At 38.7% G+C, this 23,206-nt stretch overlaps 1 protein-coding gene across 2 annotated transcripts in view; it reads left to right on the top strand.

Annotated features, from left to right (window-relative positions):
* The window catches only part of PPP2R3A (protein phosphatase 2 regulatory subunit B''alpha), a 121,557-nt gene that overhangs the window by 23,584 nt on the left and 74,767 nt on the right, over positions 1-23,206 (top strand). For both annotated transcript variants that reach the window (XM_058552656.1, XM_058552666.1), the window contains exons 3-4: positions 5,985-6,088; positions 12,537-12,639. In XM_058552656.1, the coding sequence (XP_058408639.1) occupies positions 5,985-6,088; positions 12,537-12,639 (207 nt within the window). The remainder of the gene's footprint in view (positions 1-5,984; positions 6,089-12,536; positions 12,640-23,206) is intronic.

Raw genomic sequence — 23,206 nt, 5'->3', positions numbered from 1 at the left:
AAATAGCCTTTCTTGTTGGAAAAATTTCCCTTGTGTTCAATATGAATCTTTTTTTATTCTTGCCCGTTGATCATAACTCTTTGCCCTAAAGCTGGACTAGGAACCATTAGGCCAGCTCAACACAGTAGTTCTACTCAGAAATAAATGGATTTGCCACTAGAAAGCAAGTCTTTGATACTTTCCAATATATCCAACTGCTTCTGATTTAAGATCTTAGCCCTTTATGCCAGGACTACTGTAACATCTTCACTAACTGCATTCTATACCTTCAGCCTCCTCCTAGAACAATGTTAATACTGTTAATACTGAGCATGACCCTCAGATCATATTTTGTTATTTATAGTCCCCAGCTCAGCAATATTCAGGGATTCCTACCCTGTGTAGCAGTGCTTGTTTTGTTTGGGTTTTATTTTTATCATGCACGTATATTGAAGAGTCATATCATATCTCACGATTTAGCAGTGGTTTCAGGCTGTGTTTCAAGAGACAGAGGGGTTTAGTAGGCTAAGGGCTGCGTGGGCAAGGAGGATACCAACTGGGAGCTCCCAAGACCCCACGCACACTTGCACTGGGAATGGTTGCCCTGCTTTCAGGAATAATATTTAAAAATTTGAAAACTGATCCTGAGGCTAAAACCCAAACTACTGTTACCTGTGTGAGCCTGACCCACTTGCCCTCCCACAGGCACCCCTCTGCATTTGAGCTCTCAGAGTTCTCCACTCCAAAATGGGCTTCCAGTCCTGCCAACTCCAAATCACCCATCCCTTAAGACCTGCTTCCATGATGTCTTTGGAGAAGTCTCTAAATCCTCATTCCAGTTATGCCCTGTCCTCTGGCCTACCTCTAGCCTCAGAACATTTGTTACTGCTTTAAATAATTTGTAAATAGAGTGATTTTAAGGGAAATGAGAAGAAATTGTTTCTTTTATTCCCCCTTTCTTCACCCCCATCGTAGAACTTGCTTGTTGATCCCTTAACAGATTTAAACAAACTCAGAAATCAGAGCTCACCTGTTGCCACTCTATTTTATATATGAGGAAACTGAAGTCTCACAAGTACTTACCTGAAGTTGCAAAACTAGCACGTCAGGAAACAAGTCCTCTAACTCCTAGCATTGTGCTCTTTCTACCATATGTTATCTCCCCTGAACATATGCTAGCATACCATTAGCTAACTTCCAATGAATATCCACCCAAATAAATTATAAGTTCCTTCAGGGCATTGGCATTTTCTTACTCAAAGCTTTGAAAGATGGCTGTTGTATAAACCAAGATGGTAAATTGTCTGAATAAGCTGGAATGATGAATCTAAGCCCAAAAGATAGAATTTAGCAAGGATGAATGAAATCTGCATTTGGAGGTAACATGTTAACTGCATAAATGCAAAATGGGGTATTTCTAGCATGGCAACAATTGGTGTGAGAGACACAGGAGGTCTCATGGACTGCTTCGGGCAGGCAGGCAAGGAGAGCCTGTCCAGGTTAAGGGACATGGTAGTTCCCCGGTGTTGTGCTGGGGTCACACATCTGGAGAGCAGATCCAAGTGATTAGTGCCTCCTGGCAGAGACCTGCAGCCTGCTCTGTCTTGAATACAGGTCCTCTGGGTCGACCTTCCTCCTCTGAATATTCCCAGCCCCTGACTGGGGAGCCTGTTCTCCTCAGCCTTTTCTACCGCTCTGCCTCCACCCTCCTATTCTGGCCCTCCCACCCCTGTATGGTGGTAGCCCTGCCCTGCTTCGTGGTTTAGTGGCGTCCCTAGCATTCAACAGATTCAGGGAGAGGAGAACAGAAAGCCTAAGGACTCCACAGGCGGTCAAGGGAGGTGTGGGAAAGAGTGTAGTCAAGTCAGGGGAGGGGTCTCTGCATGCTAGGGAGTCAGAGAAAGGACTTTGCTATTTACAGGCAGTGAGGATCAATCTATATGTGGCATCAGGAAAAACTGCCAGTGTTGAAGCTGACAACATAGAGAAGTTTAAAGAGATAAAAAACTATTTTGTTTAGCCATAGTAACAGTGATTTACGTCACAATATACTGTTTATACCTAATCATCATGTGGCACAATAGCCAGTACAGCCGTCCCTCAGTATCCACGGTTGCTCAAGTCCCTTATATAAAATGGTGTAGCACAGAATACCATTGGCTCTTCATATACGCGGGTTTCACATCCTCAGACTCAATTCACTTCCTCCATGTCTGCAAAATTGTGATACCTGGTGGTTGAATCCGTGGGTGCAAACCTGTGGATATGGAGGGCCAACTATACACATATACATATCTGGTTAACTTGTCTGAATTATACTTGATTGTAGCCCTAAATCCCATTCACGAATGCCAAGCATTTGTGTTCATTGCTCTTAAACCTTAATTGTCAGCTCAGATAGCAAGGGAAACTGCTCATACCATTAAAAAGTTAAAACTAACGTAGCGTATAAAAATGAGGATGTGTGTATAATGACCTCAGAAGATATATTGGTTTGTACTGTTTCATTTTGGATTACTGTATTAGCTCATTTTATTGGATTTTGTCTCTGTATTCTTAAAATCATTTGTTTTAGAAATTAATTTAATCGTGTCTTCCAGCTAGTTAATCCCCATTTAATCTAGCTTTTACTTGGCTATGGCAGTCTGTTAGCACTCACTAAGCCATCCTTATTTTCAGCCATTCTTTACTCTGCAGACAGGTCTTCTCTACCACTAGGCAGTGAGCTCTGTGTCTATAGCACTTGCACTTCATGTGCTTGTATTCTCAGGACAGGTTGGTTATAGGAAAAGGAGAAGACAGACAACCTTTAAGAGACAATGAGGGGAGAGGTGGTCCGAGCAACAAATGACCATTTTTGTGGACTCTTGTAGTTTATAAAGCTATTAGGAAGACCAGCTTGAGTTTGCAACCTACTCTTAGTGATGCTTAAATATAGCTGTTGAGACTGGGATCTGTTTTTTAAGTGCGAAGAAAACTCTCTGTTTATGAAATCTGCATCTTTTGGTGACGTTTAGCTCATTCATCTTTGACCTCAGACAGCCCTGGAGAGATTAATGCCCATTTCTGATTAAATTCTCAGTGTATAGTTTGTATTTTTTTCCACAGCTTTAAGTGATGATGGAGAAGAAATGAATAGAGAATGAGTCTAAGAGGGACAAAAGCAGGGTAGCAACAGAAACTGAGGAGCAGTAGGAAAAGCATTTGTCAGAGACTGGGCCAGAGGATTCACCATGGAGTTTTAGCCTCTAGCAGCAAGTTGAAAAAGAACGGAACTGTCTTCTGAACCACACAAAGCCCCCAGCTCCTCTTATCTGGCTGATGAGGCACCATCTTGACCCATCGTGCCTATGGCCTACAAGGTAGCCTCTCTGTACCTTTATTTCTTTCTCTGTAGAATGGGATAAAAAATACCTGCCCTCTTCTGCATGGGGATCCTGTGAGGACCAAATGAAATGACAGGCGTGAAATGTTTTAAATGTTAAAAAACATTACAAATATTGAGTGATCATCTCTTCCTGAATGTATCATTAGACAATGTTGCTTTCAGTTCTTCATGTTGTTGGGCCATTCTTAGATCAAATTATTTGCTCCAGTGACTTTGATTACCATACACTAACTCTTGCCTCCTCCTCTAAACCTAAGTTTCCTAAATTCATTTTCTGTATCTCCCTGTACATCCCCACTTGTCATCCATTCTCTCCTTCATAAAAAGTCTTGACACTGGCTTGCTCTCTCCTCTGTTATAAAAGTCTCTATTCTCTTGCCCTCAGATTAATATAGTTTACTTTTTTAGGTTCTTATTCATTTTATGACTCCCTTTATCTAAATTGTTTGTTTTTAAGCAAATGTAGGCCAGCCATACACTTTTTTTAAGTAGTCAGAGTGTAGTATCTGCAGCCCTTGCCATTCACTGCCCTTCCCATTTTTTTCCATTTTCTGCAAGGGCCTGGTACCCTCATGCTGCCTAACAGTTGGCTGCTCAGGGTACCCCACTATGAGAAATATAGATCAATCCTTCCCAGTCTACTTCAAAACATACCCATTCTGTGCCTTATCTCTTAGGATTTTGCCTTTAGGTCATAATAACTTTATAAGTGTAAATGTCTCAGGGACTAACTACTCCTCGCAAGCTGGCATGTATGCATTTTAACAGGAGTCTTCTGGAGAAAAGACCATAATCCAAGGGAATGAACGTTGTTTAATAGTGGCAGTAGCCCCACGGGAGGTGGTAAGCACACAGGCCCTGGAAATGTTTCAGCTGAGGCTGGTGATCACTTCCTGAGGTTGAGCTACAAGATTCCTGATCCCTTTAATTCTGAAAAATCCATGAGTGACCATGGGTGGGAGTGCATTTCATACACTTTGGCAAGCCAGTTCCGATCTCTCCCTGTACTTTATCTTTCTGTTTGTGACTCTGCACCCCCACCTCCATAATATAAAATATTCTTTCAGCTTTCCCAGCAGTTGCCAATAGTCTGTCACATTTAAGAGCATTTTCTTGGCAAACCACCATTCTGCATGAAAGAGAGGATTGGGATTGGGCAAAGTGGATTTGATAGTTTACCACCCAAAGTATATTAATTGTGAGCTTTGTATCTTGGCAATCATAATTTACACACTAAACAAAATCCGTTTGGTTCCTAAGCAACACCTTTCTCTCATTCTTGACCTCAGTGGAGGTATTTGACCTCTGGACTTAAAAAATCTTAAATTCCACCCTGCTTGCAGAACATGCTTTAGCGGCCCTGGCAGGAGCAGCCTATTTCTGCCCTGTACTTACCTTCCTTCTCTTGAAACTTGCCTTCCATATCCTCTTCTCTGACATGAGCCCAGCAGCCTTGGGTGTTCTCTTAGCATGACTAATCTCAGACGAGGTATGCTTCAGGTGTCTGTGGGGATTCCCCTGTCCGCTGCGGTCTCACAACAGGAACAACTTCACCTGAACTTAATGTAGATTCACATCTACTCAAGCTGCAGAGGAGAAACTTTCCTTTAGAGAAAGATGAAGGCTCAACAGATCCTATATCTAGTATGAATAATAAGAATATCTTTATCTCATAACAAGATGTGACTCTTTGAAGAGTTCCAGATTTGGGAATATGTTTTACATGTATATATAAAATTAGGAACATTTGGAGACTATTTCTCTGCTTAATATTTAGATGTTATTATTACTTAGAGGAAAGAATTTTCCCTATAGGAAGAAAGCAGGTAAATTTGGTAAAAACTCTTTCTTATAAGAGTATAAGAATAATTTTTTTTTAATTGAAAAAAGAGCTTTTTATTGAGAAAAAAATCATTACCTTTTAGGTTATTGTAGGTGTTTTAGATTCGTTCCCAGTTCTCCCTTTATAAAAAATATGTGATTATTTATGGTAGCTTCTAAAATATAAATAAATGATAGCATTTTGATTTTTACCTTTCATCTTTTACCTGAATTATAATCATTTAAATAGATTTGATGACTATTTTCTTAAATGGTCTAGGTTTTTCTGGTTCTTCTTGAACCTGGGGCTTAGTGATATAATAGGCAAAGGAGAGAGAGGGAGCTAGGTGGTAGAGTGTATTAACACCAAATGACCGAGTGATAACAGTGGCTGTACTTTTCTGCTGTCGGAAGGAAAGGCATACACAACCATGACATTCAGTCATTTCTTTTTCTTTCTAGAAGGCAGAAAATATATGATGTAAGAGTGGTAGGAAGGGAGACTGGTTGCTTTAAGTATCAGGATAGGGAAAAGAAACATCACTGTAATGAACTTGGAGGAAAGGTAAATGGATTTCCCTTTTCTTCATTAAACATATAATCCTCTATTTTGTTTCCCCTCTGTCTCTCGCTGAATCTGCGCTAGCTGATATATTTGTGTCTGCCCCAGTTTTGCTCCTCTAAGGGCCCTTTATCCATGGTGGCATGAAGGATAAAAGCCACAGAGGTCCTTTCTTTGGCCGTGTCATCTCTTCACTGCCCCTTAGCTTACACTGTATTTGTGTTTTATTTGCAGGTCTGTGGCTGTCCTCTCTATTGGAAAGCCCCCATGTTCAGGGCTGCAGGGGGAGAGATGACAGGATTTGTGTCAGCACAGTCATTCGTTGCCATGTGGAGAAAGTAAGTATGTGAACAGTTACTCTGGGGCTAGGCAAAGAATTGTCTGGTCTTCATGATATACTTTATAAAGGTCACTTATTTTACTCATTTATTAATTTTCCCTTTACCCTTTATTTCAACAAGTAAAATTCAATGATTACACAATGAGTATAAACAACCATTTATACTCACACACAAATTCTTTTCATAAGCCATTATCTTACATGTCTCTAATCAGTAAAACAGATCTTCAGAAATACCTCTTTAATAACTATTTGATAGTTTCTTAGTTTTACTCGTTAAATTTGGGTCTTAGGATTTGACTCTTAGAGCAGTCACATAAAAGTAAAGATTCTCCCTTAAGGGGAGCACACCACATGTGTCACATGAAAAATACAGTTTCCATTCTCATAAGATCCAATTTAGAATTATATCTAGTTGACTTATTAAAAACAACTGAATTCTAATAGATTTTAATCATTACTTTTTGAAAGCTCCAGTTAAGGATCACAGGAATTGTACTTTTTATCAAGATACTCCTGGATTTTAACATCCTGACAAGTTTTCTTGAATTCAAACCTGACTTTCTTCTGTCTTTTCTTTTTTTCTCCCTTCTTCTTCTTTAGAAGTTATTTCTTGATATATTTATACATTTTAAGAGAATGTCATAGCTTGCCCCTTCTACCACCTCTTTTAACTGATCAGCCTAGCCTTCTTTACATCTGTTCTTCTCACCTTTTCTAGGCTGGATACCCTTCCTGGTAAACTATTAGGAAATGCTATTTAGGGGCCGGCCCCGTGGCTTAGCGGTTAAGTGCGTGCGCTCCGCTGCTGGCGGCCGGGGTTCGGATCCCGGGCGCGCACCAACGCACCGCTTCTCCGGCCATGCTGAGGCCGTGTCCCACATACAGCAACTAGAAGGATGTGCAGCTATGACATACAACTATCTACTGGGGCTTTGGGGGGGGGGAAATAAATAAGTAAAATCTTACAAAAAAAAAAAAAAGGAAATGCTATTCACCTATTATCATCATCATCATCATTATTATTATTTAAAATCAACATAAAATAGCAGCAGAATTCAGCTTACAGATTTCTTCTGATTTCTTCATGCCACCTAAAAGCCCTTAGTAGTATAATGCTTGAGAACATAGTAGGCGATTAATAAGTATATTCTTATTTTTAAAAATTTAGCAGCAAGTTGAGTTCACCAAGTTCTTCATGCATTACATTAGAACTAACATGACTAGGATATATAAGACTCTACCAGTTGATGGACTTCTTTTAGAGAAACACACCAAAGCTAAAAGTTACAAATGCTTTGTTTTCCAGGTGGATTTTAGTCATATTATTACAGGGAATAGTTCTAAGTTGTCCAAATACCAAGGACTAAAAGGGCCCTAGGAGAATCATTTATTGTACACTATTGGGATGACACTGTCAGTGTCACGGTCACCATTTCACCTCTCCTATAGCAAATAGAAAACTGCAGGATAAAATCTGAGAAATGTCTTTCTTTTTTTTTAATGTATGGATAAGCAGTCGTTAAGTGTAAGGGAATTTCTTGTAGGCTGGAAATCACAAAAAAGCACTAATTAGCCAGGAGTAAACAAGCAAAGGAATTGGCATTTGCCCTTGAGGTGTTTATAATTAGTATTTCTGGTAGCCTAAAATCTGGGGGAAGAAAATAGAAGAAGAAAATGGGCCTGAACAATCGGGAGGTCAACTTGGATTCCCTTTCCCTTCCCTACCAGTGAAGCCAGGACTTCACTGGGTGGTCCAATTGTCTATTATTAATTGTTATTATTGTTATTGTCATTTTAAATCAGCATATAACAGTAGCAGAATTCAAGAACTTGAAATGTGTAGATGTTGTAGCTTTCACTCAGCTAGCTTCTTTCACCCTGGTAGGTGCCAGGCCCTGAAAAGGCCTCAACTGGACTGTGAACCAGGGGTAGAAAGATTAGGGATATTGCACGGCTCTTGTCAGAGGTATCTTCAGCCATTGAGTTCAGCATTGTTGGCAAAAACCATCCAACAGTTTGGGAAAGCAGCAAGAAGTGAGTTATGATTGTTTAAGAGAAAGCTTTGAACAAGCTGGGAGATTGAAAAAAAGGAAATAGTCTATTCTATAAAAGATTAGAGACAGGGACAAGAACTGTAACTACTTATAGTCTAAGTTATTTTGAATATTCTAGGACCCTGTGTTTGTGAGCCTGAGGCTGACTATAGGAAAACTAGTATCCAACTTGATTTACCTGCAATTAATTGCATAATATTAAGAAGAGTGAGAGCCAGTTTTTTTGTCTTAAGACTGTGTGTCACTGAGATGGGGTGGGATTTACGTTGGTGGATAGAGCAGCAGCAGCCACAACAGCTGTATTCCTTTATTGAGATGAATCATTTTAATTTTATCTCTAGGGAAAAGAGGTTTCTGCAAAAGGCAAAAGGGGAAAAAAAGACATGAAGCACAAGTCTTCATTTTAGGTAACTGCAGGAAACTGATTATGAAGTTATATAGCATGAGCAACTGTCCCTATATTTTTTCATTTAAAAAAAATTCTATGAATAGTTAAGCACATGTTTCTATGTTAAATCTTTATCTTCTGGCCAGATACTAAAATGGTTGGAGTGCCCTCTAGTGGGAGCTCCTCTCTGAGCTCTTAAAATGCCTTTTAAAAGCCGGGGTGCTTTAAAGGAGACCCAAAGTATGGCTATTTGGAGAGACTAAGCAACTAAACTTGATGGTTTGAGTTAACACTGACCCTGAAGAAGACATGTGTTTATTTTTGTAATTTTTTTAATAAATTGTATCCTTTGTATAACGCAACTTGGGCCCAAGTATGGTATATGTATTAAAACTTTCAAGAACAGGGGCTGGCCCAGTGGCGTAGCGGTTAAGTGCACGTGCTCCACTCTGGTGGTTTGGCTTTCGCAGGTTCGGATCCTGGGCGCACACCGATGCACCGCTTGTCAAGCCATGCTGTGGCAGCATCCCATATAAAATAGAGGAAGATGGGCACGGATGTTGGCCCAGAGTCAGTCTTCCTCAGCAAAAAGAGGAGGATTGGCATCGGATGTTAGCTCAGGGCTAATCTTGCTCACAAAAAAACAAAAACAAAAAAACTTTCAAGTACAAAAAATAATTGGCAGATAATGACACAGAACTAAAACTTGTCAGCATATACCTACGGATCTGACTTGCTCCAATAATGGGCTTTATATAATCTTGGGGAAAAGTCAAATATAAAAGTCACAGCATAACAGTCACAGCATAACAGGAAATACTTTCCCTCCTGTCCCAGTGCTCGTAGGGTGGAGGCTTCCTAGCCCTCCTCCAAGTGGTTTGAGGATGAACCCCTTAACGAGCTCTTGTTCTCCTGCCTCTGTTCCCCCTCCTTTCCCTGCTCTACTGCCCCTTTCTTCTCTGTGCTCTGACATCTGTTTTTCTTACAGTCAGGGCATTTTTAGGGGAAAGACATTGCTCCATAGCTTTTCGTTTGAATTCCTATATTACCAGCTTTGTGGCAGAGGGAGCAGCAATATTGCTCCAGCTTTTTTATGCTTTACTTTCTCTTACTTTTTCATGCCAACATGCCATTTGTCCATTAACAAAACAATATTTTGTCTTAAGAGCCCTGGAAGATACCAGTTTAGAATAGCTATGTTTACCTTCTTTCTCTAGCTTTCACAACTTTTATTACCTCCTTTTCTCCTGCCATATAAAGTTCACTAGCCACTAGCATTGGCTGAAAATTGTAATTCACCTTTTCTTTCTATTTCTTGCTTCTGATAGCAATAGGCCCTACCCGATTTGACTTTTCCCTCTCAGAGTATCTCTCGTCTGTCATGTTAGTGAGGTTTTTATTTAGTAGTGCTATCCTTTCTTTATAAACATGCTCCTTTCCAAAGACTTCACCGCCTTTTTGTTGTGATCATCCCACCCATTTTCTGATCCTAAGAGTTGGTTCCCATCAGCATCTATTGCACTAATCTTTTTCTAAAATATATATTTATTTAACTTTGGGGGCCTTGAGCATGCTGAAGAATGATAAGGAGAAAAAGATATAAAGATAATACCATAGCTTTAATAATCACAAATGAAGGCAGTTAAGTATACATCTGTCAGTCAGATCACAAACATTTTTCGAGAATCTTCTTTGTGAAAGTCACTATGCTGGGTGCTAAGGAAAAAAAGAGCTATAACTGCCTGCCCTTTAGGTGCCAGAGAGATAAAAGAAAGCTAACAATACAATGGTATATATAGTACATATAAATTAAATAATACAAAGATCAGTAAGAAATTTAGTTGTCAGAGAAGGCTTTTTGAAAGAGTTGGGTTATTAGCTGGACCTTAAAGAATAGCCAGCATTCAGATAGCCAAGTTGGGAGGGGTGGTATTCTAGGAGAGTACAACAGCGTGAGAAATGGCACAGAGGCAAGAAAGCACATGACACACTCAGAGAATAGTGGGTCAGGTCAGCTGCGTGGAGTGGAAGTTTCATTTAGCAAAATAGTGAGATAGGTAAGTAGGCAGGCTCCAGCCTAATTACACAGGGCCTTAAATGCCCAGCTTAGGCATTTAGACTTATTCATATAAGTGGTAGAGCGCTACTGAATATTTTTGGAAAAGGGAAATATATATTCAAAGGATGTTTTAGAATGATGAATTGTCTGTGATATAAGGTTGGATGAACACTGAAGCCTGTTATGGCCCTCTTCCCTTCTAGCAGTCTCAACATGAAGTAATAAGACCTGGACTTGATGGTACAATGGAAATAGAAAGGAAGGAATGGTTGTCTAAAACGTCTTAAGGAAATATTTCTCAGGACTCCAGTGTTTCCATCCTGTATTCTAAACACCTAGTGGTCCAAGCTAGAAACCTGGGAGTCATCATGGGCTTCCTCCTTTCACCCCTCGACACCTATCAACTACCACATCCTTTCTTTTCAACCAAATTTGCCCCTTTCTCTCTGCCTCCACTGCCAGTATCCATGCTCAGGCCCTTGGTTGGATTTTTGCTTGATATTTCTGAAAAACAGCTCTGATTATCTCACTGTCCAAGTTAAAATTCTTCTGTGGAGTAGACTAATGTCCAGACTTCTCGACCTAACTGAAAGGCCTTCCAGGATCTGATCCCACATGCTCATGCCCCTTCTCTGGCCAACTCAGCACTTGTAGTTGCCCAGATATCTCATGCCCTCTCACACAGGCATTTGTACCTCTGACCCTCTTGACCCACAGCACCCTTCTTTCCTACTTCCCCTTTTCAGGGAATCTCACTGGCCCTCCTGTGTCCTTCCGTGACACCCTGTGCTTATTACAGTTCTGTCGTGGCTGTCACACAGGAGTATAATCTTATTGGTATAGCTCTCTCACTAGACTTTAAGCTCCTTACAGGGCACAAAACTGCATCCTCTTTTCTTTGTATCCCAAGTATCTTCAAGGCCAGACACAGTACTTGGCACACAGTTAGCATTCGATAAATGGTTAAGGAAGAAAAGCAAGAAAATTTGGAGACTAATTGGATATGGGGAATAAGGAAGAGAAATAAGTTTAAAATGACTTCAAAATTTCAAGCTCAGGTAGCTCACTATGGTACCACTATTAACAAAGATAGACATCCATGAAAAGGACTGACTTTAAGAGGAAGATTTTAAATTTGTCTTTCAATATTTTGACTTTACTGTCAAGAGTATAGTATCCAAATGGAAATGTCCAGCAATTAGTTGGATATGAGGAATTCTTGGAGCTCGAAGACTTAACAGGGCATCCATTTTTTTAAATCCTGGTCCTTCAAAGTCTAATTTCAAAAGCCACTATCAGGTTGGCCCTGAATATGTCTGCTAAGCTGGGCAAACAGAAGTTTATGTCTTATGTGGTGCACAGTGGTCCATCTGATGTGTTCCCTCCTGGCTGGTGGGTGGTTCTGGTTCCATGTCCGGTGCTAAACCTAAGTGTATTTTTACCTGCATTAGTTCAGTTGACTCCGTGGTCTCAGCCCCAGAAGCATTCTACAAAAATAATATATCATCTTGTTATTGAGCTTTTATTAAGATGTCCCTTTGACAAAATCAAGAGCATGGAAAAATTCTTTTTTTAATCATTGAAAAGAGAGCACTTGAGGGGCGGCCCTGTGGCTTAGCGGTTAAGTGCGTGCGCTCCGCGGCTGGCGGCCCGGGTTCGGATCCCCGGGGCACACTGACGTACCGCTTCTCCGACCATGCTGAGGCCGCGTCCCACATACATCAACTAGAAGGATGTGCAGCTATGACATACAACTATCTACTGGGGCTTTGGGGGGAAAAATAAATAAATAAATAAAATCTTTAAAAAAAAAAAAGAAAGAAAAGAGAGCACTTGATGCTTGATCTAAATGGCCTTCGGATCAGACTGAAATTACCAACTATTGATGTTGTGATCATTGTTCACAGTAGACAATCTTCTTAAACAATTGTTTCTTTTACAGGTTGCTGAATAACCATCATGATGATGCCTCTAAGTTTATCTGTCTTCTAGCAAAGCCCAGCTGTAGCTCTCTAGAGCAGGAGGATTTTATCCCTTTACTTCAGGTAATTGTCACTTCCTTTTTAAAATGGGTTTTATTACCAGTTTCAGAGGTTTTTAAAATTTTTCAGCTGGCAATATGTCAATTGATACACACAAATCTAGAGGTCAGATTTCTAGAAGAGTAGATTTCAAGCTTGTTTTAGCAACAAAATCCTTTTGTTAAATGAAAATTAACACAGAACCTAAAGTATAAAACAGGGCTACTCTTACTGAAGCAGAAGAGAGGGGCCACTCAGGCTCCCCCTTGCCCACCCACAGCAATCACTGAAGCACGTTTTGAAACCAGGCATTTGGTCTAGTTGGCCTAGTTGCCCTTTGTTAAGGTTAAAAAGAAACAGATTTCCACCACAAAGAGCCCACTTGGGGAGTATTTTTACCTTGGCCTTCTAATGAGAATGAATTACATGCCAGTAGTGGATCTGTGTTCACTATGGCCTTCTTCATAGCTTGACATATTGCTTGTTAATATTCTTAATTTCATGTCTAAATGTTTGGTTTTCCTAAGCAGATCACAAATTCCTTGAAGCTAAAGTCTGCCTTTCGTTTCTATTGAATGTACATCATTGTTTTAGTTGTTCCAATAAATCCTTATGAGCTGTTAGTGAGAATGTCTAAAGGAGGACAGAAAAATACATTGATATAGTGGGGGTTTTTTTAAGTTGTATTCAGGGCTGTTATCTTTTTTTTTTTTTTTTTTTAGATTTTTATTGAAATATAACATACACACACAAACCACAAGTGCACCAACCAGTGAATTTTCACAATGTGAGCACATCTGTGTAACTAGCACCCAGATCAAGAAACAAAACATTACCAGTACCCCCAAAGCCCCTCATGCTCCCTCCCAGTCACTGCCACCCTAGGATAACCACTATCCTGACTGCTAATACCATATGACATAATTTTTAATTATAGTAGCAATTTTCCATGTTTAGAATACAAAGTCTGGTTATGATTTATTTTACGTTCAGGATCTTTGAGCTTGTCTTAATTCACATGATGGCCTTGATTATCCTTAGATTCATCTGCTACATATTTTTCTTTCCCTTAAAAAAGTACTCATGAGAATGAGGATTCTTAATAGTTTTTTACGTTTAATCAAGACCATTATACATAATATATCTATCATTACATATTTCTGTTTATGTTTTGTGAAATCACAAATATTCAATGTTTGAACTACATTGCTAATAAAACACTAGGTTTTAATACCAGTTCTCTGTCTACCTCTCACCCTTACCCCCTCGATCCATTCTTGGCCCTACTCTGACTCATAAAAACTGCATCTTTGGGGCCATATTTGCTGACTAGCTTCTGGTTGGATCTGGCCAGTGGATAGCACTGCCAAGAGATGGGAGGGCAGAGAAGAAGTTGGCATTTCTTCCCCACTATCTGCTTCATCACAGTAACTGTATCTCTCTATAATACAGTTTCTGCTGAAAAGCCCCTTCTCCACAGTTAATAGTGCCTACTGGGCTCCCATAACGCTATTCCTCCCTTTGTCCCCTCCGTCCTAGCGATCTAGCAGCATCCTTCTGTTGCTTGTCCCTGGTTCCTCGCCATTCTCTTGTTTGTTCCTTTAACCTGCCCTCAACTCGACATGTGGTCCCTTCATGAAAGGTTCATATGGATGAATTCTTTTTCCTGTGGGGACTCTACCCTGACTTAAGTTTTATCAGAAACTTTAATGAAAGCTTTGACAGGAATATAAATTAAGTCTATAACAAGAGAATTACAAACAACAACAAAACTATAGTTATGAGTTAGGGGACATTTATACTTCCTTCCCTTAAATCTAAGGAGAAATTTTATTTTTATTTAAGAAGTGGACTTGTGGAGTCTTCTGGTAAAAGATGACAGACTAAATAGATACATGCTTCTCCCATTCTTTCCCAAACTCCTCTGAAGTTAAAATATAGAAATTTAAAAGGAATAAACCCATGAAAATGAATGGAATGGTAGAGAGGAACAGAGGAGAAAAAAATCAATGTACTAGAGATTTCAGTATTTCCTGAAGATAGAAAGCAGAAGCAGGCTAAGGAAACCACAGTCCAGAATGAGGGGCTGTGTATGGGCTTCAGTGAGAAGTAAGCTGTATGCAAGTATGAGAAAAGATAAACTAGAAGGAAAGTGACATATTTACCAGTGTAGCTTATTTCAGGAAATACATTCCCGAATGTAAAGTGCAGCCTAGCATTTACTCACAAACTAACAAAAAAAACAATAAAGCATGTTAAGACAAATTCCAATAGAGGAACATCCTAGATTGTGTCTGGCCAGTACTCCTCAAAACTGTCAAGGTCATCAAAAACAAGGAAAGTCTGGGGCCAGTCCAATGACGTAGCAGTTAAGTTCGCGCACTTCGCTTTGGCGGGCCGGGGGTTGGCAGGTTCAGATCCCAGGCGCAAACCTATGCACCTCTTGTCAAGCCATGTTGTGGCAGTGTCCCATATAAAGTAGAGGAAGATGGGCACAGATGTTAGCCCAGGGCCAATTTTCCTCAGCAAAAAAGAGGAGGATTGGCAACAGATGTTAACTCAGGGCTAATCTTATTCAAAAAAAAACAAAACAAAACAAGGAAAGTCTGAGAAACTGACAGACAAAAGGAAGCATGACAACTAAATGTAATATGGGATCCTGGAACAGAAAAAAGACATTAGGTAAAAACTAAGGAAATGTGAATAAAGTTTGGCCTTTAATAAAGGTAATAATAGTGTTTCACTATTGGCTTATTAATTATAACAAATACTAATATAAGATGTTAATAATGGGAAACGGGATGCAGAGTATATAGGAACTCTCTGTACCATCTTCTAAATTTTTATGTAAATCAAAAACTGTTCTAAAAATAAAGTCTTTTTAAAAAATAATTACTATATTCAGATAGATTATATAAAAAAAGAAAAGAATGTTATTAAAACAGAACGCTAATACAAGAAAGAGCTATTAGAGTTTTAAAATGTTAAGTACCAAAATTAAAAATTTCAACGTAAGGCCTGGAAACTAAAGTTAAGGATATCTCTGGTGCACACATGCACAAATGTGCAAACACACAAGGGAGAGAGAAAGAGAAAGAAAGACAGAGATAGGAGAGACATAGAGAACCAATTCAAGAACTTCAACATCTGACTAACTGGAGTCTGGGGAAGACAGAAGGGAAACAAATGGAGAAAAGGAAATCATCAAAGAAATAATACAGGATAGAGAGAATTGGAGACACTGGAGGGATAGGGTGGGTCCAAAGAGCAGAGTAGGAATCCAGTGGGATTCCTTGGGATTCCTGTTTCCCTCCTTGGGGGAAACATAACATGCCTTTGTAACCAGCGTCTGATCAAAAACAGAACATGACCCTCCCATCCCAGCCTCTCATGATCCCTCCAGTCACTTTCCACAGAATCAAAGAAATGATACAGAATACAAGTCTTCTGGGTGAAAGGAGCCACTGAGTGCCAAGCACAATGAATAAAAAAAAGATGTACATAAATAAGTCCTCTTGAAATTTTAGAACACTGATGAGCAGAAGATTCTAAAAGCTTCCAGAGAGAAGAACCAAGTCACCTTAATAGGAACAAGAATTGGGGTGGTATTAGATTCTCATTGGCAACTCTGAGGAAATGGATTTGTACTCAGATTTCTGTATCCTGCCAAAGTATCAATCGGATATGAGGTTAGAATAAAGACATTTAAAAACTCAAAGTTTATCTCCTATTTTCTTAGAGAGTTACTTGAATATGTATACTGCAGCAAATTAAGTAAACCAAGAAGGAGGAATGTATGAGATCCAGGAAACTGGATTCAATCCAGAAAAGCAGTGAAGGGAAGTCTCAGGATGGCAACTGAAGAGCAGCCAGTCCAGAATAGAGAAAGTGGTGGGATTTCTCTGGGAAGGAGTTCTCCATAAAGGGGAACGAGGGAAGGAGCAGTTCCATGCAATAGTTGTTATATTTGAGTACAGGGAAACTGGAGGGTATGATGAAGGCACAGCGTTCTGTATCAACAAATTAAAGAAAAGCAATTAGAAACTCCAAGAGGGAGGCCAGCCCCGTGGCGTAGCGGTTAAGTGCACACACTCCACTACTGGCAGCCCGGGTTCGGATCCCGGGCGTGTACCGACGCACCGCTCGTCCAGCCATGCTGAGGCGGCATCCCACATACAGCAACTAGAAGGATGTGCAGCTATGACATACAACTATCTACTGGGGTTTTGGGGAGAAAAAGGGAAAAAAAAAAGAGGAGGATTGGCAATAGGTGTTAGCTCAGGGCCGATCTTCCTCAGCAAAAAGAAGAAGATTGGCATGGATGTTAGCTCAGGGCTGATCTTCCTCACAAAAAAAAAAAAAAGAAGAAAAAACTCCAAGAAAAATTTTAAAACTGTGTAAAAGAGTCGTGATCTAAACATGAAGCAAACTAAAATATGGCATGATATAAACAGCTGATGGAGAGTGAGAAAAGAAAGTCCATTTAACGTCAATGCCTAGAACATTCTCCTTTGAATGCCCCAAGAGAAATGATGTTGGACCAATAAGAAATGAAATGCATTCCTTGTATACCACTTAACCTAGCATTCAACAGTATTTATATTGTCAAAATATTGTAAAATATTTTAATGTATAACGTCTGAAATGACCCTATGGATAAACTGTAGAAAATTTTATTGTGGTTGTAGAACATTATTTAAACAACCTGAACAATGTAAAAGTCAAAATACTGCCAACAAAATGTGAAGGGGCAAAAAGAGGGAGAAGAAGAGAGAATAAGAGTAGGGGTGCTGTTATCATCATCCTATGTAAAGGGAAATTAAGACACTAAGATGAATGGAGTGAGAATTAAATGTTTAAATATATTATTTGCAGTTTACAAAGATAACCAATACAAGAACTAAAAATCATACCTCAGCAGATGATATGATTTTATATATAGAAAACTCTAAAGAATCTACCAAGAACCTTTTAGAAATGATAAATGAATACAGTAAAGTTGCAGGATATAAAATCAACATACAAAAATCAGTTGTGTTTCTATACACTAACAACGAAGTAGCAGAAAGAGAAATTAAGAATACAATCCCATTTACAACTGCAACAGAAAGAATAAAATACCTAGGAATATATTTAACCAAAGAGGTAAAAGACCTGTACACTGAAAACCATAAGACATTGTTGAAAGAAATTGAAGAAGACATAAAGAAATGGAAGGATAATCCATGCTCTTGGATTGGAAGAATTAACATAGTTAAAATGTCCATACTTCCTAAAGCAATCTACAGATTCAGTGCAATCCCTATCAAAGTTCCAGTGACATTTTTCACAGAAATAGAACAAAGAATCCTAAAATTTATATGGAACATCAAAAGACCCTGAATAGCCAAAGGAGTCCTGAGAAAAAGAACGAAGCTGGAGGCATCACACTCCCTGATTTCAAAATATACTACAAGGCTATAGTAATCAAAACAGCGTGGTACTAGCACAGAAACAGACACACAGATAATGGAACAGAATCGAGAGCCCAGAAATAAACCCACACATCTGTGGACAGCTAATTTTCGACAAGGGAGCCAAGAACATACAATGGAGAAAGGAAAGTCTCTTCAATAAATGGTGTCGGGAAAACTAGACAGCCATATGCAAAAGAATGAAAGTAAACCGTTATCTTACATCATACACAAAAATTAACTCAAAATGGATTAAAGACTTGAATGTAAGTCCTGAAATCATAAAACTTCTAGAAGAAAACATAGGCAGTACACTCTTTGACATCAGTCTTAGCAGCATGTTTTCAAGCACCATGTCTGACCAGGCAAGGGAAACAATAGAAAAAATAAACAAATGAGACTACATCAAACTAAAATCTTCTGCACAGCAAAGGAAACTGTCAACAGAACAAAAAGACAGCCTAACAATTGGGAGAAGATATTTGCAAACCATATATCTGATAAGGGGTTAATATCCAAGATATATAAAGAACTCGTATATCTCAACAACAAAAAAATAACCTTATTAAAAAATGGGCAAAAGATCTGAACAGACATTTTTCCAAAGAAGATATACAGATGGGCAACAGGCACATGAAAAGATGTTCAATATCACTAATTATTAGGGAAATGCAAATCAAAACTACAATGAGATATCACCTCACACTCATCAGAATGGCTGTAATTAACAAGACAAGAAATAACAAGTGTTGAAGAGGATGTGGAGAAAAGGGAACTCTCATACACTGTTGCTGGGAATGCAAAGTGGTGCAGCCACTATGGAAAACACTATGGAGATGCCTCAAAAAATTAAGAATAGAACTACCATACGATCCTGCTATTCCACTGCTGGGTATTTATCCAAAGAACGTGAAAACACGAATGCGTAAAGATATAGGCACCCCTGTGTTCGCTGCGGCATTATTCACAATAGCCAAGACTTGGAAACAACCTAAGTGCCTGTCAGGAGACGAATGGATAAAGAAGATGTGGTATACGTACACAATAGAATACTACTCAGCCATAAAAAGATAAAATCTTGCCATTTGTGACAATGTAGATGGACCTTGAGGGTATTATGCTAAGCGAAATAAGTCAGAGGGAGAAAGTCAAATACCATATGGTCTCACTCATAAACAGAAAATAAAAACAACAACAAGCAATCAAATAGATACAGACATTAGATTGGTGGCTACCAGAGGGGAGAATGGGAGGGAGGAGGGCAAAAAGGGTGACTGGACACATGTCTATGGTGATGGATGGTAATTGATCTTTGGGTCGTGAACATGATATAATCTACACAAATCGAAATATAATTACACTTGAAATTTATATGTTATAAACCAGTGTTTCCTCAATAAAAAAAAAACATGCAAGGGCTGGCTCACTGGCATAGCGGTTAAGTTCGTGCGCTCTGCTTCAGTGGCCTGGGGTTCATGAGTTTGGATTCCAGGCATGGACCTATACACTGCTCATCAAGCCATGCTGTGGTGGTGTCCCATATACAAAATAGAGGAAGATAGGCACAGATGTTAGCTAAGGGCTAATCTTCCTCAGCAAAAAAATAAAAATAAAAATACAATATTCATATTACATCTAAATTAATGTCTTTAATATAATCAAGTATTCATTCATGTTTAAAAAAATCATACCTCAAATATTGGGGAAGGGGAGTAAAGTGGGACGGTATAAATGAGCTAAATCCTCATCTTCCCTAGCTAAGAATAATAGATATAATTCTAAAGTTGATAAAGCAAGAAAGAAAAGTAATTATAACATAGTGTTTATATTTAAATTATAATTAAATTTGTTTAATTATAGAGGTAACCAGCAAAAGAAATAAAAATATAAATGATTGAAAAGAAGTGAAGCCAGGGGCCAGCCCAGTGGCACAGTGCTTAAGTTCGCACACTCCGCTTTGTCGGCCCAAGGTTCGCAGGTTCGGATCCCAGGCACGGACCTACACACCGCTTGTCAAGCAATACTGTGGCAGGCGTCCCACATATAAAGTAGAGGAAGATGGGCACAGATGTTAACCCAGGGCTAATCTTCCTCAGCAAAAAAAAGGAGGATGGGCAACAGATGTTAGCTCACAGCTAATCTTCCTCACACACATACACCAAAAAGTCAAAGACCTTGGCTGAATTGTGTTTGAGTCCTAGTGTTTTGTGCAAGGTAGAACTTGTGAAGATGAAATTGGATATCTGGCTGAAGCTATTTCTAAGCAATGTATTAAAGGTGTGGTTTGGCTTATGATGGAAAGAAACATTCTATCAACCTCTCCATCCATCTAGCCTTTGGCCTCACTTCTAGTCTACTTCTTGATTTTATACCATTTGTATATGTAATGTTTAAAATGTTTTGTTATAGAGAATTTTGAACATATACAAATGTAGATAGAGTGGTATACTGAACCCCTATGTACCCATCACTCTACCCCCAATAATGATCAGAAATTAGAGAGAGAATAAAAACCAGTAGCGCTTTTAATAAATTGAAATCTTGGTTTGGGGAAAACAGTAACAAAATAGACCAACAACTATCTAATTTTATCAAGAAAAAAGGAGAAAGCACTAATACCCAAATAAGAAATGACAAAGAGGAAATAACCATTGAAACAGAAGAAATTTTTAAAAATCATAAAATACTGTCTTGCAGACCTCTGTGGAAATAAATTTGAAAACCTAAATGAAATGGATAATTTGCTAGGAAAATACATATGACCAAAATTGACCCCATTTGATTTAGAAAGCTTAACAGACTGATTTCTATAGAAGTATGTATAGAGATTTACTAAGGAACTACCGTACAAAAAAGCACCAGTCCCAGGTAGTTTCGCAAGGGAATTCTTCCAAATCTTCAAAGACCAGATAGTCCTAATGCTCAATACATTATTCCAGAGAATTGAAAAGGAAGGAAAACTCTGTAGCTTCTTTTATGAAATAAGAATAACACTGATACCTAAATCAGGTAAAGACAGTACAAAAAAAGAAAATTTCAAATAAATATAATTCATGATTAATGATAAAAAGTAGTAAATAAAATATTACCAAACAGAATGCATGTAACCTAGTGGGATTTATTCCAGGAAGGCAAGATTGGTTCAATATTAGGATCTTTATTAATATTATATATCATATATAAGAAAAATCATGATTGTCTCAATAGATGGTGAAAAGACATTCGACAAAATTTAATACCTATTCATCAAAACATGCTCAAGAAAATAGGTATTTGAGATACTTGAACATGATAAAATATATATACCTTAGTACTAAAGCCAGTACCTTATTTAATGGGAAAATATTAGAGTCATTTCCACTAAGATCAGAAACAAGGCAAGGATGCCCACTATCTCTGCTACTGTTCACCATTGTACTAGAGTAATTATACAAGAGAAAACAATTAAGAGGCATAAGTATAGTTGGAAAAGTAAAAGTATTTAATTATAAATGACATGACAGTAAACCTCAAAAGAATCAATGTTAAAGCCAACTCAAAAGAATTCAATACAGTAGGAGGAAATAAAATTAACATACAAAATCAGCAGATCTTCCATTTCTGGCCAACATGGAGTAACAGGGACTGGATTTGCCTTCCCACTTGAAACAACAAAAAATATCAGGCAAGAAATACAAAACAATGGTTTTCAAGATGCTGGACATCTGGCGACAAGAGATAGTGATTCCTAAGAAACAGAAAACAAACAAGGTGAGCCTTATGATTGTCCCAGCTTATTTGCCTTGGGAAAGTTTCCAAGCCAACAGACTCCCTGAGATTAGGAGAAAGAGCCGACAGTCTAGGAGGATCAAGGTAAGTAGAATTCTCAGGACAGAGCACCAGAGAGGAAAGAATTGCACAAAGAGAAAACTGTAGAAATCTTCAGAACTCTTCCATGAGTATTCAGCGAAGTACTGATCAGCAGATATATGTGAGGAAAGTAACCAAAGCTGAAGAAAGAGATATTCAAGATTATAGAGAACAGTACCTGTGAGTCACACAGAGCCGAGAATAGTCTCTGTCCCTACCAGCCAAGCTGGAAAACTTCATAATACATGGGAATTTGAGTGGAGTAGTCATAGGAGTCTTGCCTCAGTAGTGGGGAATAATTAGCCCCAGATTAAATAAACACTGCTAGGTCCTGCCTAACAAATATAAGAAGCAAAACCTAAAAGGATAAAAAGGTTTTAAAGTAACAGCATTCCAGAGCATAGCTTGAGAATATTTATAAGAATATAAAAATATCCAGCACTCAACAAGGTAAAATTCATAATGGCTGGCATCATTAGGCATGCAAAGAGGCAGAAAAATATAATTGATAATATAGAGAAAAATCAATCAGTTGAAACTGACCCAGAACTGACACAGATGTTAGAATTAGGAGATAAGTACATTAAAACAGATATCATAACTGAATATATTTTAAAAGACACAAGTTGAACTTGTAGAGATTAAAACTAAGATGTCTGGGGTGAAAAATACACCAGATTGAATTAACAGCAAATTAAACATTGTAAATGAAATGAAGACAATAGAAACTATACAAAATGAGACACAGACACACAAAAAAGTATTAAAATGAAGAGAGCATCAGTGAGCTGTGGGACGTAATTTCAAGCAACCCAGCATACTTATAAATAGAAGAGGGGGTGTTGTAAAATCAAGAGTTTGTCAGGTCTTTGTCCCAGGTTCCTAGAACAGAGCTTCTAAACCCTTGGAATTTCCCAAATGATAGGAGTGTCTTTGTTTTTCATGTTGGGCTCCTAGGACCATGCCTGAGTTTATACTAATGAAGTAACTCATGGTGGGCCCCTAGATAGTTTCAAGATGGGGGTTTGCCATGCCAGAGAGGCCAACCATGTGATTAGAGGTTGGGGCTTTTAGCCAGATGATATCAGCATGACCTCCAAAGAGAGGAGGGAGCCTGGAGATTGAATTCAGCCATGTGGCCAATGATTCAATCAATCGTGCCTACATAATGAAACCCAATAAAAAAGCTCTAGACACGGAAGCTCAATTGAGCTTCCCTGGTTAATGATACACAGTGCTGTGCTGGGAAGGTAACATGTCCTGAGGATGCAGAAGCTCCACATTTGGGA

Source organism: Diceros bicornis, chromosome 2 (genome assembly GCF_020826845.1).
Source record: "Diceros bicornis minor isolate mBicDic1 chromosome 2, mDicBic1.mat.cur, whole genome shotgun sequence".
Taxonomy (NCBI): Eukaryota; Metazoa; Chordata; class Mammalia; order Perissodactyla; family Rhinocerotidae; genus Diceros; species Diceros bicornis.
The sequence above is the reverse complement of the archived record's forward strand: the minus strand, read 5'-3'. Positions and strand labels throughout refer to the sequence as shown.